Source organism: Micropterus dolomieu, linkage group LG02, assembly GCF_021292245.1.
Source record: "Micropterus dolomieu isolate WLL.071019.BEF.003 ecotype Adirondacks linkage group LG02, ASM2129224v1, whole genome shotgun sequence".
Lineage (NCBI taxonomy): Eukaryota > Metazoa > Chordata > Actinopteri > Centrarchiformes > Centrarchidae > Micropterus > Micropterus dolomieu.
This window is the reverse complement of record NC_060151.1, coordinates 10,257,605-10,272,347: the sequence shown is the minus strand read 5'-3', so window position 1 is coordinate 10,272,347 and position 14,743 is coordinate 10,257,605. Positions and strand designations below refer to the sequence as shown.

Genomic DNA, 14,743 nt, shown 5'->3' with positions numbered 1-14,743 from the left:
TCCTTTTTGCTTTTGACATTTAGTTAGAGCTCCTATTGTATGTTTCACCAACCTCTACTATTCAGAACTCCAAAACCTTCAACCTTTACTAGCTATTATATGGTCATGGTAAACATACTGCATGCAAGGAATGACAAACAACAGGTCTCCCACCTTGTCTGAGACTCTGACAGGCCTGGCGCTCTAACTCAAACCGTATGGCTCTTTCATCCATGTTCCTGCTGATTGACGGAGGCCTGAGAGGGGCACAGTCAATGCGGACACAATGCAGTTGCTCCAGCATGGCAAGCGCGATCAAACTAGGGAATTCCTCTGAATGAGACTCCGTGAAACAGGAACAAAGAAAACAAGGAGCAGGAGGTCAGCTACAGCTTAGTCCAGGTGTTGGATTCACGCAGCTAAGTCACAAGTCTGTAAGTCCACAAAACAGAACAACATAATCCTCCTTGACAACTGGAAATTGAACTCTTTGAAAGTTGCTGGATACAGTTGTTATGAGTGAAAAAAAAGGATATTCTTTAAAGCAAAGTAAAATTTGAAAAGAAGGGTTGTGCAAAGTTTCTGAAATCAAAGACTATCAAAAGAAATTTCTCCTCCTCCACAAAACAGGCATTTCTTTTGAAAAAACTCTTTGCCTAGATTCAATGAAAATATTGTCCTCTTTAACGAAGTCCCCCTTAAATGTGTCATATAAGTGGAATAAATAAAGCGTGTATAAATACAAAGCTACTGTATCAGAGCTACTGCACTGCTTTCAAAGAGCTTCTGCTGTATTTGCTGTCGCTACAGGGCTGACTAAGACGTGCGTGTGTGTATGTGTGTGAATCTGTGATCAAGCAGTCACAGCTGTTGCTGTTCAGCCGTTGACAGGCACAAACAGATGCACACGAGGACACACACACACACATACACACACACACACACGTTCTGAGAGGAGACCCTCACCAAATTCCTCTCACTTAGCACTTCTGATCTGAGCTCAGTGTGGTCACAATGATATGCACCTGTGTGAGCACCTCTCTGTCATCATACCTTCACGACTAAAATCATCACACAAACACCAAAACACCTGCTGCCACTCTGCATGCACTTCTGTCTGCTCTCCCCTTTTTTGTTTGGCTTTTCTTTCTGCCCAGCTATCGGACTTTTTAACCACGTTCAAAGGAGTCTATCAAACTCAGGAACACAACTTGTCTAGTACAGTTTTTTGCAGGAGAGGACACCGCCGTTAAAACTTGAGCAGCGCCAAAGACTGTCAGATCTGACAAGCAGATCTTGACCCTCTGGTGGGCAAACTGTGATGTGGGTGATTATGAGTACTGATGTGACTGGAATCAGCAAGACGAAACGCCCAAAAGGCACAGTTTCACTGAGCTACTCACGCATGAAAAGCCTGGCATAAGACTGAACTGAGGGCAGACTGCTCACACTCATGACTCATGTGTTCTTCAGAGGGTAAATGATGACGAGGACCACAGAGACGTCCATCAGCATGCCACAGATTACCATGGTAACAATCAGTTCCCGCTCAAGTTTTTCAATTTAATGTCATGTGTTTTTTAGGCAAGACAAGTTTATTTATATAGCACCTTCCAAACACTACAGCCGTTCAAAGTGCTTTACAGACGCAAAGATACAAATACAGAAACAAAGGTACTTTATAGTATAAAAGTAGATAATCAACAGGCAATGAATCCAAATCCAAAAAATACTTCAGAGAAATAAATAAATTAAAAGCCTAAAAACTTCCAGTATCTAAAGACCTGAGGGCTCTCGGCACAGGTTCGTGCCTTTGAAGGAGATTATTGATGTATATTGGTCCTAGCCCATTGAGTGCCTTAAAAGCAAGCAACAAAACCTTGAACTTGAATCTCAGTTTCACTGGAAGCCAGTGAAGTGACCTCAGAGCTGGACAGATGTGATCAAATTTCCTAGTCCCCCCAGGTATAAAGTACCCCTCTTCAAGCATTTATACATGTTTGTTAGTACAGTGATTGTCAATGCAGGACACATAAGTAGAAATGAAATTCAATATTAACCTCTTAAACTCCACTAGGACACCGACAGTACGTCCTCGGCTGTATTTTAGAGGCTGTAGCGGGTTTTAAAGCTAGAGTGAAGACACAAGCCTGCTGGGAAGGGGGCAAAATAACGCTCCGAATTTAGGGATTTTGTGAATTCAATGAGCACCAATTGTGTTCATGCTCATGAAACTTTACAAGCACAAACTAGAGACCTTGGGCAGAGGTTTTCAAAGTGTAAGACAGGCCTCCCCAGGGGTGCTCCAAAATGTTTCAGGGGGGAAAAGGTGCCTTTTCCTAAGCTTTGTCTGAGGTCCCATCCACACTACTCCGTTTTAGTTTATAAACGGAGAATTAAAACAAATACGATCTCCTTCCACACCAGCGTTTTAGCTGCGTATCAGAGTTGATCTTCATCTATACTAAAACAACTGAAAACGCACATCTAGTGGCCGTACACTGGACACACGTGTGCTGGTGTAAACATGAAGCAGATAGTTACAGAAGATTTTGCAAAAGAACAAAGTACTACAGACAAAGAACCACACCAGATTTTATTTTGCATGGATCAATAACGAGATGGGACTGTTACTGAATGTAACACGGGAGTTAAAAGCGGCTGTGGGGCCGGAAAACAGGCTGGGAGTCTTCGCATACACAGTACAAGTGTAGGCTGCAAGTGTTATTTGCACGGTAGAAAATATTTTAATAAAAATACCAAGTCAAAAACTAGCATCGTGTTTCTACTTTGCATGACTTATGAGACCCAATCAGAGAGCTAAATGTGAGCGTGTGCGTCATCGTTTCTAAAGTCCTCCATTTTTGCCTGTCTTTACTAAAAGGCTCTCTGGAGTTTCAAAACGAAAAACGGGGTCGGCAGCAAACGTAGCAAAAGGTCTCCGTTTTAAAACAGAAACGCAGTAGTGTGGATGGGGCCTGAGCCCACATTTTCAGACTTTTAAAACCGCTGACCTAGGGCATTTGGAGGATATCTGGCTCTCCTTGGTATATTGACAATAAGGGGATTTATGAGCAATACCCAGAACAGATGTTACTTCTAACAGAAAATCTTTTTTGAGAAAGCCTTTTCTTTGAAACCAGCATGTAGTGAACATCAGAAGACTGCAAGTCACTTCTACACTGACTTTGACATTAAGCCATTGTGGTTGAAAGATAAAAGAAAAAAAACAAAAGGTATGACTTCATCCGTAGTCCAACTAACAGCCGATCTGTTCTCTTTCAGTAGGTCAATAATAAAGTATACCTGCCTTTCTGTCTTTATCTCTCTCTTTCAGCTTGACTGTCTTCTCTCTCTGCCAGCGTCAGTAGAAAAAACCTGTTCCCGTCCACTGACAGTTTCATTCATCTCTATTATTAAGGCTCTGTCCCAGGTGACATCAGATAATATGACATGACATTAAAAGGTGAGAAAGGGCTCTTTCAAGATAGGAAAACCAAGCGCTCTCTTCTCATCTGTCGGTTAGCATTACAATCAACCAACGGTGCTTGTCATGTTCACATTATGTTGATGAAACAAATTATGTAGCGCCGGCGGTACTTTAAAAAACAAAGAAACGGTGAGCGCGCGGTAAAGTGTGTGTAAATGATTTGGTTATCACTGACTCTATTACAGGCATAAAGGATTGTTAAGTGAGCTGATGCACACAAACAACAGTCTGCGTATTTGTGTGCACGTTAAATATGCAAGACGGTGTCTGTGGGTGCATTTTTGTATCAGAGAGTGTTAATATGCAAGATGTGGTGTCCCCAGGCAAAGAACTCCTCAGTCTGATGAGAGAGGGGAAAACGAATCAGGACTCTGATCCGCCATTACTCCAGATAAGGCCCCAACCAAAACGCTGGCAGGGATAATCCCGCTTTGCTGGGTGTGTTTGTGAGCATGTGCGTAGGTGTATGTGATTGTTTATTCTCAGAGTGAGTATATATATGTTATATCTCAGAGTATCTACGTCTGAAAATGTGTTCAACTCTGTGCATCACTTATGTATGTGTATTATTTATGTTATAGCAAGAGTATAAATGTATCTAAAAATGTGTCTGCACATCTTTGCTTGTATGTATCTGAGTCAGTTAAGTCCCTATAAAGTGTGTCAGTCATAAACGCACAAGATAAAAGCCAACAAATTGCTAAGGGCTCCAAGTGGACTGTAAATCTCCATCTCTCTATCTTTTTCCACACGCAGAGCTCGGTCTTGCTATATCCGTGGAGGCAGATGTTAATCACTGTTTATTAATAAGCAACAAAAAAAAGCAAATCAAGTCTACTCAAAGTAGTGGTTTGGTGGGTAATGTTTCTACAAGCATCAAAATCTATGGATTAGTCAAGGTCAATAACGTAGTGTAAGTGCTGAACTGTTACTGTCGCTACTGTTGCTGAAGTCCTGTGGAGGTCAGTTAGTTTTGTTCATTATCCTTTCTGAACTTCTATTTGTGTGGTGAGGTCAAGGGGGTATTTCCTCTTGAATATCTCTACAACTGCTATTTAGTACTACGTTATTTCATAGCAACCATATTGTATATACAGTAGGTCAAATTAAGACGAGTGCCAAATAATCATGTCCATATCGGACATTTTGAGATAATTGACATCGGCTGATGCCTGCACTCAAGAGGCCGATAAACAAAAACTTTCCGCAGACACATCTGCAGGCAGCCTTGTCAGTGTGGCTGCTGTGGAACGATCTTAGCGCTTCCGCTTGTGAGTTTTGGGAAGAAGGTGAAAGTTTGTTTCAACCCCTAAAATTCCTCATTCACTATTGTCTTTTATGAATGCTAACACATTTCTCCCATCTTAATGACAGTAAATCCAATCTAAAACCATCACTGGCTAGTGTTAAATATATATTGTTATACTGTTGAGAATAATGCATTTGAATGACGTCACTTCTGAGCCCAACCAATGTGGGATTTTTAAGACCAATACCAAATATGATATCAGCCAAAATTCTTTTTGCCCTTCTTTTCAGAAACACATATAAACAAAGATTATTGCTGACATTTGTAACAAGCTGCGATGGACTGGCGACCTGTCCAGGGTGTACCCCGCCTTTCGCCCAATGTCAGCTGGGATTGGCTCCAGCCCCCCGTGACCCTGTACACAGGATAAGCGGTTGACGATGGATGGATGGATTTGTAACAAGAACTTCATTGTGTTAGTTTTAGTGACATCTAGGGGTGAGTGTTGCAAATTGCAATCAGTGGCTCACGGTGCATTCACATGCTCCTCGGATGTGTTCATGTGCTCTTAAAGGCATGGTAGGCAAAGTGCTTGTTTCTCAAACTTACCTACCCTGCCTTTAAGTCGGAATGTGGAATCAACATGGACGCTATTACAAAGATGTGTTGGATTAGTATTATAAGAGCTAACTAACCATTATAGACATTTTACAAAGTACATGTTTGCAAATAGGGGTGTAACGGTACATGTATTCGTTCACATACGCAATCTTTTACATACGTAAATTCCGAGTTTCCACACAGACATATTAAGTGGCGGAATAAATCTCCGCCATGCGGTGCTACAGCGCTACACAAGCAGCCACTTTAGCCCAGCCTCTCGCTAACTAGTGACTTGAAAACCCTACCTTATTGTTAACATCTTTTGTTTGGCAGCACTTCAGTGTCCTTGTGAAATACAACAACGGACAAGTCTATAAGACTAAAGCAGTGGGCCGACATTGCTCAGTAGTGATCGAGTATCTTTCTGCCAACACGTCAAACTTGCTAACTCTCTAAAGGTATCACACAAAGGAGAACGTCACTGCAACAAGGGAGAAAAACAAAAACAAGCACAGTGCAAACACCTTTCGGCATTTAAACAGACTTTAGATTTCGGAAAAGTTGTCTTTTTTCTTTTAAATCAGAGCGGGCCTTCAAGCTGGGATTGATAATGCTCATTGACGGAATAAAAGAATAATAAGAATGCTGCACTGTAATCCATATTATTATATATTTTATTAACTATATGTGGTATTGTTTTGAGAATATTTTATTTAGTGGAGAACATGGTAGTAGTTTGCAGCAGTATTTTATTTCTTATTCTTTTTTATTTTACATAATTTATTCATTATGTGTAATTTGGAAGTTTGTTTAAAAAATTGTAAACTAATTTGGATGTTTACAAAACTTCATAATAAACCAGCAGCAATTTAATGTTTGCATTTTTTTCCCTTACTGTACTAAACCGAACCGTTCAAAACTGAGGTACATACCGAACCAGGATTTTTATGTACCATTACACCCCTATTAGCAAAATATGTATACATATGCAATATGCACCAAATAAAAAGTCAGAGGTTCACCAGAGTGAATAGGATGCATCCTCTGGGGACCATGCAATCATGGCTACTAAAAAAATCTGTTTAAGATATCCACAAGGCCTTCAATGTCAAGATACTTCAATGACCAGATCCTATGAAAAAAGTTTAAATTCAGAAGTGTTTTCTGCATGACCCTTAGGCTTGATATCATTACCCAACAGAATGTCTGGTCTTGTGTTCGTCAATGTGAAGGAAATTAGTCCTAGTACATTTTCATTTTTAACAACTAAACTATGGCTAAACATGTCATTTTTATATTTTCCGCTGTAATTTATGGCTGCATATCAGCCTCATCTTCAGTTTCGTCACCTATAATCTTCCTAAAAAAAATCAAAGCTGTAAACAAGTGTCAAATTTAGAGGTACTCCGATCAGGATTTTTTGGGGCGATCACCAATCACTGATTGCTGAAAGCAGTATCGGCTTTTGAAGCCTTTTATTTATCATGTAGCATTATACAGTATACTGTTATTAAAATTAACAGATGATAAAGTATGATGAAATGGCAACTGTTTATTTTATTGCCAGGAAACATGGGCAACAAATTCTGCTCAAACTGTCTTAGAGATTTAAACCATAGCAGCCTTTGCCTGGTTACTGTGAACATCTTATAGCTTAACAAATATAGCTTTCCTGTGGAATAAACAACAAAAACAGAACAAACAGCATCTTTATAAATTTACTTCAACTATAAATACTGCAACAAAAAAGGCCGTAGCAAAAATATTTAGGAGATAAAGGAGCACAGGCATCATGAGTCGATGATAAACTGAAGTAGCTGCTTTTTGTTGTGGAGAGCTCAGGCAAGTTCTGTTGGCTTTAGGGAGTAGAGAGAGGAGCAGAGAGAGGGAGAGTGGGCTATAGAGAGGAGTCAAAAAAAATAAGGGACATTTAAATAAATAACAGTACAATGTTAATTCCATATTATACTGCTTGTATATTGTTAATATTACTTATAGTTTCTATATTCAGTATAATTTCATATAGTTTACCACTAGTATAGGCCTAATATTATTTCAGTGGGTTGTTTTCATCTATTAAATCTTTGTGCAAGAAGGGAAAACGAGAGGGTTGACATGAGAGGAGTAGAGAGAGGAGTGGGGTAATGTGAGGCTGCATCCACACTACTACAGTTTTTTAAACAGTTTTATCACAAATACAATCTTCTCCGTCTACACCAGCGTTTTAGCTGCGTATCAGCGTTGATCTCCATCTATATTAAAACGCCTGAAAACACACATCTAGTGGCTGTTTAGGTACACCGGGCATGTGCGTGCCGGTGTAAACATGAAGCAGGTGGTCTACTCTGCAGTTGCAGAAGATCTGGCGAAAGAAGTGATCCAGACGAATTTTTGCACTGACTGACAACGAAGTGGAACTGTTACTGAAAGCAACACAGGAGTACAAAGAGACTGTGACTGTGGAAAGCAGACTGGGAGTCGTCGCAAAGTAAATAGCTTACGCCGACATCATGCACAGTAGGCTAACTGTTAAGTGTTATTTACACAGTACAAAATATTTTAATAAAATACTGAAACTAAAACTCTGTCAGTAGCATCGTGTGAAATGTGAGTGTCTGTGTCATCGTTTTATAAAGTCCTCCGTTTTGCCCACCAGGTCAGCAGCGTTTTCAAACAAACATCTTCAGATTTGCCGTTTTCTGGATGGGAGGCAGAAACGTAGCAAAATGTCTCTGTTTTATAACGAAAACAGAAAGAGAGAGGGGCAGTCAGCTGATTGAGTGGCGCCTTTCTTTGCATCAGGAAACTCACACTGAAGAATCAGGCTCTCTGCCTGTGGGTCAAGACAATAAACTCTGGTAGCCAGCGGCGTGTGCTTGAGATGAGCAGGACCGCGATAGTTTCACATGTTACTCTTTAATTACTTTGTCTGATTGCTGCTCAACTCTCATTGTAAATGATTAACTGGCTGAAAATTACTTTGGTGCTAGCTAGCTTTGAAAACTTCTCAGACCGCATAGTGAAACCATTTTAGCTGCCGTTGAAAATTTGTCTGCCGAATATTGCATCATCTGATCGGCTTTTCATATCGGCCTTTTTAGAGACCACCGATCAAACTAGTTAAAGCAATTATCTTTATATATTATATGATAGGTGACCGATCGATCAGAGCACCCTTAGCCATATTAACTCCAACCAACTCCTCCTCCACCTGACGGAGTTGTCATGCTACTATAATGCAGTCTCTGATAATCCTATCTATGCTTTCCACAGAAAGACTTTATTATCTGCCTAAATTCTTTGTAATCTTGAAAAGTTCAAACGTATCAGTTTTTTATAGCCATTGGACCATAGCACCCAGGTTCCATACAGAGAGTGTACTTTTTTTAAATTAGCTGTTGACTCAGTGCTATCAATTTTCCAACCCACTCTATTCACCACTAACCACTTTATATCACATGTCTTTCTTTCCATTTTTTTTTCAAACAGGCAACAAAGGAATGACTCACCCCAAAATTAAAATTAATTTATTAACTATTGATCCACATGTCAGTCAAACTGAAGTATGTGTGAAAGCCTGAGACATAATGAGTTGGGTCCATCTCACTTTTCCTGCAAACTATTAAAAATAATGGGACCATGCTGTATTTTTGACAGCTTTAAAAGATGCCTGCAGTGGGAGACGCATAATCCATGTGTTTTGGTGCAGCGTGGGTCCAAAAACCCAAATATATAGTTGTTTTCCATATTTTCTATAACACTGAATTGTTCATGAGCACATTTGTAATTGTGTGCTTGGTACCGCTGAGCCTCTCTGGCTTAAGATGCTACATGCAAACCGACCCTCCGTAAACTCACCTTCACACAGAGAATAATAAATAGAGCCAGGATGTATAGGGAATAATTGTTGTTAATGTAGGGTGAACTCTTCTTTTAACCTTAAATTCTTTTAATTTATTCTTTCTTTGTACCTCCTGAGGACTCATGCCCCCACAGTTTCCCGATCATCTCGAGCCAATACCTTTTCTTCAGTTGAAATAACCCCCCCACCCAACCAACCAACCCTCCTCTGATATTACATCTCTCTTTCCTCTTAACCTCTGCACCCTCTCCAACTGGTTTAAATAGCATGACCAGCTGGCCTCAATGCTATATCCAGAACCTCTTTATCTGCGTACACTGCAGCTAGGGTTGCACACACTTTACACACACACACACACACACCGCCACACAGAGAGGGGTTATTCTGGGCTGATTAAGGAGATTTGAAGGGGACTAAAACTGAACTTGAGTTTATCAGATGGGATTATTTTCATTAACTGTTAACACAATGGATACACATTTGTCTGTCTTACAAAAAATGCTGGTTGTAGTACTTGTATTGGCCAGAAGCTGGGGACAGGCACCATTTAAAGAGAGAGAGCTAAAAAGTGCCTTCCTGTCTAACTGGTACAGACGTTTGCCCGCATGTTTCAGTTTACTCTGTCAGCGGTTTACTCACTGTTGCAGATATATTCATATAGCACTTGTGAAACAGAAAAACAAAACATAAGAGCCCTGTGCTGCGTCTTTCTGAGGAAAAGAGTGGGTACAGATTTGGATACACTTGCACCATGTCCTCCTACGTCTTTTTATTATCTCCACGTAAATTAAACATTTATTTGTGCCCCAAAGTTTACTTTAATTGGTCAAATCATAGTTAAACATGACCATGCAGGCTTTTTGACTGAAAGACATTAGATTAAATAGTTTCATACATAAACAGGGGCTCACTGATGCTACGCAGACAGAAAGATACTAGTCTAGTGGCCAGAAACATCTGAACCTAGTTTAAATATCCAGAATGTTCTCCGCAGCCTGCCTTAGAGACACAGCTGGAGCAGTCAGAAACAGTATTGTCCTATTTGATGTACAACCTCCTTTACCAAAGTGTGTGTATGTGCTTAGAGACAGACTTACGCAGAAGTCTTGGTGTTTGTGTTGCATTTAAGGTCACATTTGTAGTTTAACCGTCATTTGAAGAAGTGCACTTCACTGAAATGTTACATGTAACAACATTTTTCACTGGTTTGAGAGTCTGTGTGTTGTCTGTAAGCAAGCTCAGCCCTGAGTGTGTGTGTGTGTATTTGGGTATTTGTACTTGCTGTTTATAATGAGGTAATGCGAAGGGAGGCCTAGTATGTCCGAAATGTAAACTCTAGCAGCAGCTAGCAGCTCTACAGAAACTGGAAAAACCATGGCACACAACACCCTCTCTCCCTCAAATCATTCAGTAGACAAATTAATTCAATCAAATTGGACCAAAATGTGCTTTAATTGTGTTTATGTGGCATCTGAGTATGTGTGTCTTCTGTTTTAGTAATTTTCCAATGTGTGTTCTGTGTGATGGACACTTTCACCAAACATGACTTTGCACAAGTAAAAGCAGTTTCATTTGGTTCGAGTGTAAAAACTGCCACTTACCATTCTTCCTCTCTCTGACTGGCAGCACGCTAGAGGCAGGCTGCAGGGACAACTCTTGCAGCTCATTGGCCACAGCTTCACTCTGAGGGCTGGGGATGGAGGCATTTGCATTTGGTCTCTCTCCAAACTTGGTCTCCATGGTTACCGGGGATTCAGAGTGAGGCTCGTAGACAGACCTGCATACACACACAGTTTCAGGGCCAAATGTACCACAAACGGCCACAAAGACTGTGCTAGTGTTACCTCATAGCCCCATTTAGTTCTGTCTCTCTCTTATCTATATGCTCTCTCTCTCTCTGTATCCTCCTGCTTGCTACCCTATTCAGGACCCGTCACAGACACCAGTCTTCATCTTTTCCCTCCAATCTTTCTGTCTAAATGACTGATTTCTAATTATATGAGAATGTAGTTAACAGTAACACAGGTAACAGACACCGTCACTCTGTTATGGCAACTCGCCATAAAACTAAGGGAGTTGCTGAACGGCGGGGCAAAAATAAAAACAATGCTAATACACTTACTGTAGTGACACATTACATTATCAGCCTCTGGCTACCCAGGGAAGAAAGGAACCCCCCCATCAATGGCCACCTACACACACACAGACACTAGTGCATATTAGAGGCATTTACTCATGGCATGGGAATGTGGATATAATATAATCAAGTTTCACAATGACATTGATACAAATTGCTGAAAGTCTGAGAGGCCTCAAATAACATTTCAGCTGATTGTGCAGCAACCCATACTTTAGGGTAGGGCTTGGTGACATGGCCAAAAATGTTATCACCATAAAAAATTTCACATCATTCAATATTGATAATTATCACAATAAATGTTAAATCATTATTACTTTTAAGTTTAAAGGGTGAGTTTTGCTCCTGAGTGAAAGTTGAAGAAACTAGACGGTTTATTGTGGTTCATGACAAACACTTGATGCCAAACAGGCAGAACATTCAAAACAATCTTTTTTCAACAAATATGCATGGGTAAAGTTAAGTAAAATCTTTTTTTAGTCCCTTTTCCTCAACAAAATAAATCTTAACAAAAAAATAATTCCCTTTTGTATGTGATTCAAATTAATTAAATCACACATTTATTGAACATTTGTTACTGTTATTGAGGAAAATTATATTACAATAATTATCATTACTGTGTTGTGCCCCAGCCCTACTTTAAGGTCAGATTCTTGTTACACTCAATGCACCAACACCTCTTTTCCCACTTCTAAATACTAAACATTATGTATTGGACATTACTGAGTAAAGCTTTAATTTACTGAACAAATTTTAAACAGTATTAAATACAATATCCTAATTAAACAACAGACCTAACCCACCTCCAAGATATCCAATATTTTTATGCCAACTCTGCGAACTATTAAAATTTTGACAATATTTTGGCTGTTAGAATTGAGAGGTAGTGTTAAATCTAGTTAGACCTAGGCTGAAATAGTTGATGACAGCGGGAAGTAGCTTATGACAGTTATATCAGAACTGGCATATACAGCGGGCCGACACGTGAAACTGAAGTACAGAATAATTAGAAAATCTAGAAAAAGTGTCTGTTGTTAGTTTATAAACCAGAGAACACTGACAAGTTTATTTTTCAACTGTACAACGTCCTGCTTAGTACAAATCCTGCTCATATTTTAAATGATCAAATGCAAACTCTATTTATCTAGGGAAAGTAAAGGGATCACATGTATTTTGTCCAATAAAGTACTAACATTTGCACAATATGTTGTACACATGGGATCTGTCCAGCCTCTGAACATGGTTTCTCATTTCCCATTCTCAAACCAGTGTTCGAGTAGCTGTGTTACACGCGTCATTTCCATGGATATTATATTTCCTCAGCCTTACCACCACTAGACATGCAGCTAACACCGTTTGCTTTGTACACGTTTTGTAATTGTATGAAAGGCAAACCTGAAACCACATATCCATGAGTGTAAGAGACAAGTATTAGTAGAAGTAGTAACAGTAACAGTAATGGCATTGATATAACTGCAATAAAACCAACCCCAGATAAAAAAACAACATTCCCAAGATAATTCCCTCACAGTTAGAACATAACTTTGTCCTTTTTCAGTGTTTTAGGGAAACACTGACCTTCAGTTAATGTCTGCAAGCACTGTTAAGTTACAAACTGTTCTCTAAATTTGCCTTCCTGAATCAGCCCCAAACAGGTTTATGGTAACGTCTGCTGAGGTGACAGCCGATCTAACGGACTTCTCCCCCGGGTATACACTAAAGTCTGTTGCTTTCCTCCTGGCTCACAAACACAATGACAAGCAGAGTGGCTCACTGCATCTGGCTCACTGAAAAACTCTCAGACAAGCTTTAAAATCACTAAAGGAAGCTATCTATCAAGGACTGTTGTGCATGTTTTGTGACTGTTCACTAGGTCCCACCCCTTTGGTTACTGCTGTTATGTGTGGCAGGCTTTTCCTCTTCACACGGCAAAGCCTTTTCATTTTTAGCTGATGACCGTGTGGATTTTGTTAGCTAGCATAGTTAATGCTAACTCTAAAACTCTTCAGGTTGGGTGAAACCTCTGTCTCCAGCTAACATTTTATCTTTTTCAGCTGATTCATTTTAAACCATTAAGCCTGTACACAAGTTTTAAATACGTCCCAGGGACTACCTATATGGTATACTGTAGGTCAATGCTAAAAGGCTGAGGGTGAAGCTACATGTCCCAGGCAGAAAGTCAGTGTCCTCACCAGCAGATCAGCAGCAGCATTGTACATTAAAAGCACAGAAATAAGACATACCTTAACAAGCCACACAGATGTATAACAGCAATATGCTTCACTTTTGTATGAGAAAAGGATTTGAGGATGAGGTAACTGATGAGTTTGGCAAAAATAAAACTATCTTACGCTGGCGTGTTAACTTCCCCAACCCAAACAAAGAGCAAGACATTTCTGCTAATAGAGACTCAGCATCTAAACAGGTACTTTTTGAATGTAACCTATAACCTGACTTAATACACTGCTCAAATAAATAAAGGGAACACTAAAATAACGCATCCTAGATCTCAATGAATGAAATAATCTCATTAAATACTCCTTTATTTACATAGCTGAAAGTGCTGACAACAAAATCACACAAAAAGTCAATCAAATCAAATTTATCAACCCATGGACGTCTGGATTTGGAGTCACACTCAAAATCAAAGTGGAAAACCACATTACAGGCCGATCCAACTTTGATGTAATATCCTTAAAACAAGTCAAAATGAGGCTCAGTAGTGTGTGTATGACCTCCCTACAACGCCTGGGCATGCTCCTGATGAGGTGGCGGATGGTCTCCTGAGGGATCTCCTCCCAGACCTGGACTAAAGCATCCGCCAACTCCTGGACAGTCTGTGGTGTAACGTGGCGTTGGTGGATGGAGCGAGACATGATGTCCCAGATGTGCTCAATTAGATTCAGGTCTGGGGAACGGGCGGGCCAGTCCACAGCATCAATGCCTTCCTCTTGCAGGAACTGCTGACACACTCCAGCCACATGAGGTCTAGCATTGTGTTGCATAAGGAGGAACCCAGGGCCAACCGCACCAGCATATGGTCTCACAAGGGGTCTGAGGATCTCATCTCGGTACCTAATGGCAGTCAGGCTACCTCTGGAGGTCTGTGCGTCTCCTGATGTACTGGCCTGTCTCCTGGTAGCGCCTCCATGCTCTGGACACTACGCTGACAGACACAGCAAGCCTTCTTGCCACAGCTCGCATTGATGTGCCATCCTGGATGAGCTGCACTACCTGAGCCACTTGTGTGGGTTGTAGACGCCGTCTCATGCTACCACTAGAGTGAAAGCACCGCCAGCATTCAAAAGTGACCAAAACATCAGCCAGGAAGCATAGGAACTGAGAAGTGGTCTGTGGTCACCACCTGCAGAACCACTCCTTTATTGGGGGTGTCTTGCTAATTGCCTATAATTTCCAGCTGTT

General features: G+C 40.4%; 1 protein-coding gene across 5 annotated transcripts in view; it reads right to left on the bottom strand.

The window, feature by feature from the left end:
• Positions 1-14,743, bottom strand: part of LOC123985993 (myocardin-related transcription factor A-like) — a 49,987-nt gene that overhangs the window by 31,896 nt on the left and 3,348 nt on the right. For 2 of the 5 annotated variants that reach the window (XM_046074064.1, XM_046074030.1), the window contains exon 3: positions 10,785-10,960. In XM_046074064.1, the coding sequence (XP_045930020.1) occupies positions 10,785-10,923 (139 nt within the window). In that variant the 5' untranslated portion in view covers positions 10,924-10,960. Of the gene's footprint in view, positions 1-153; positions 400-10,784; positions 10,961-11,305; positions 11,321-12,898; positions 12,941-14,743 lie in introns of those variants that run through there. The other 3 variants (XM_046074038.1, XM_046074047.1, XM_046074056.1) reach the window with 3 other exon arrangements.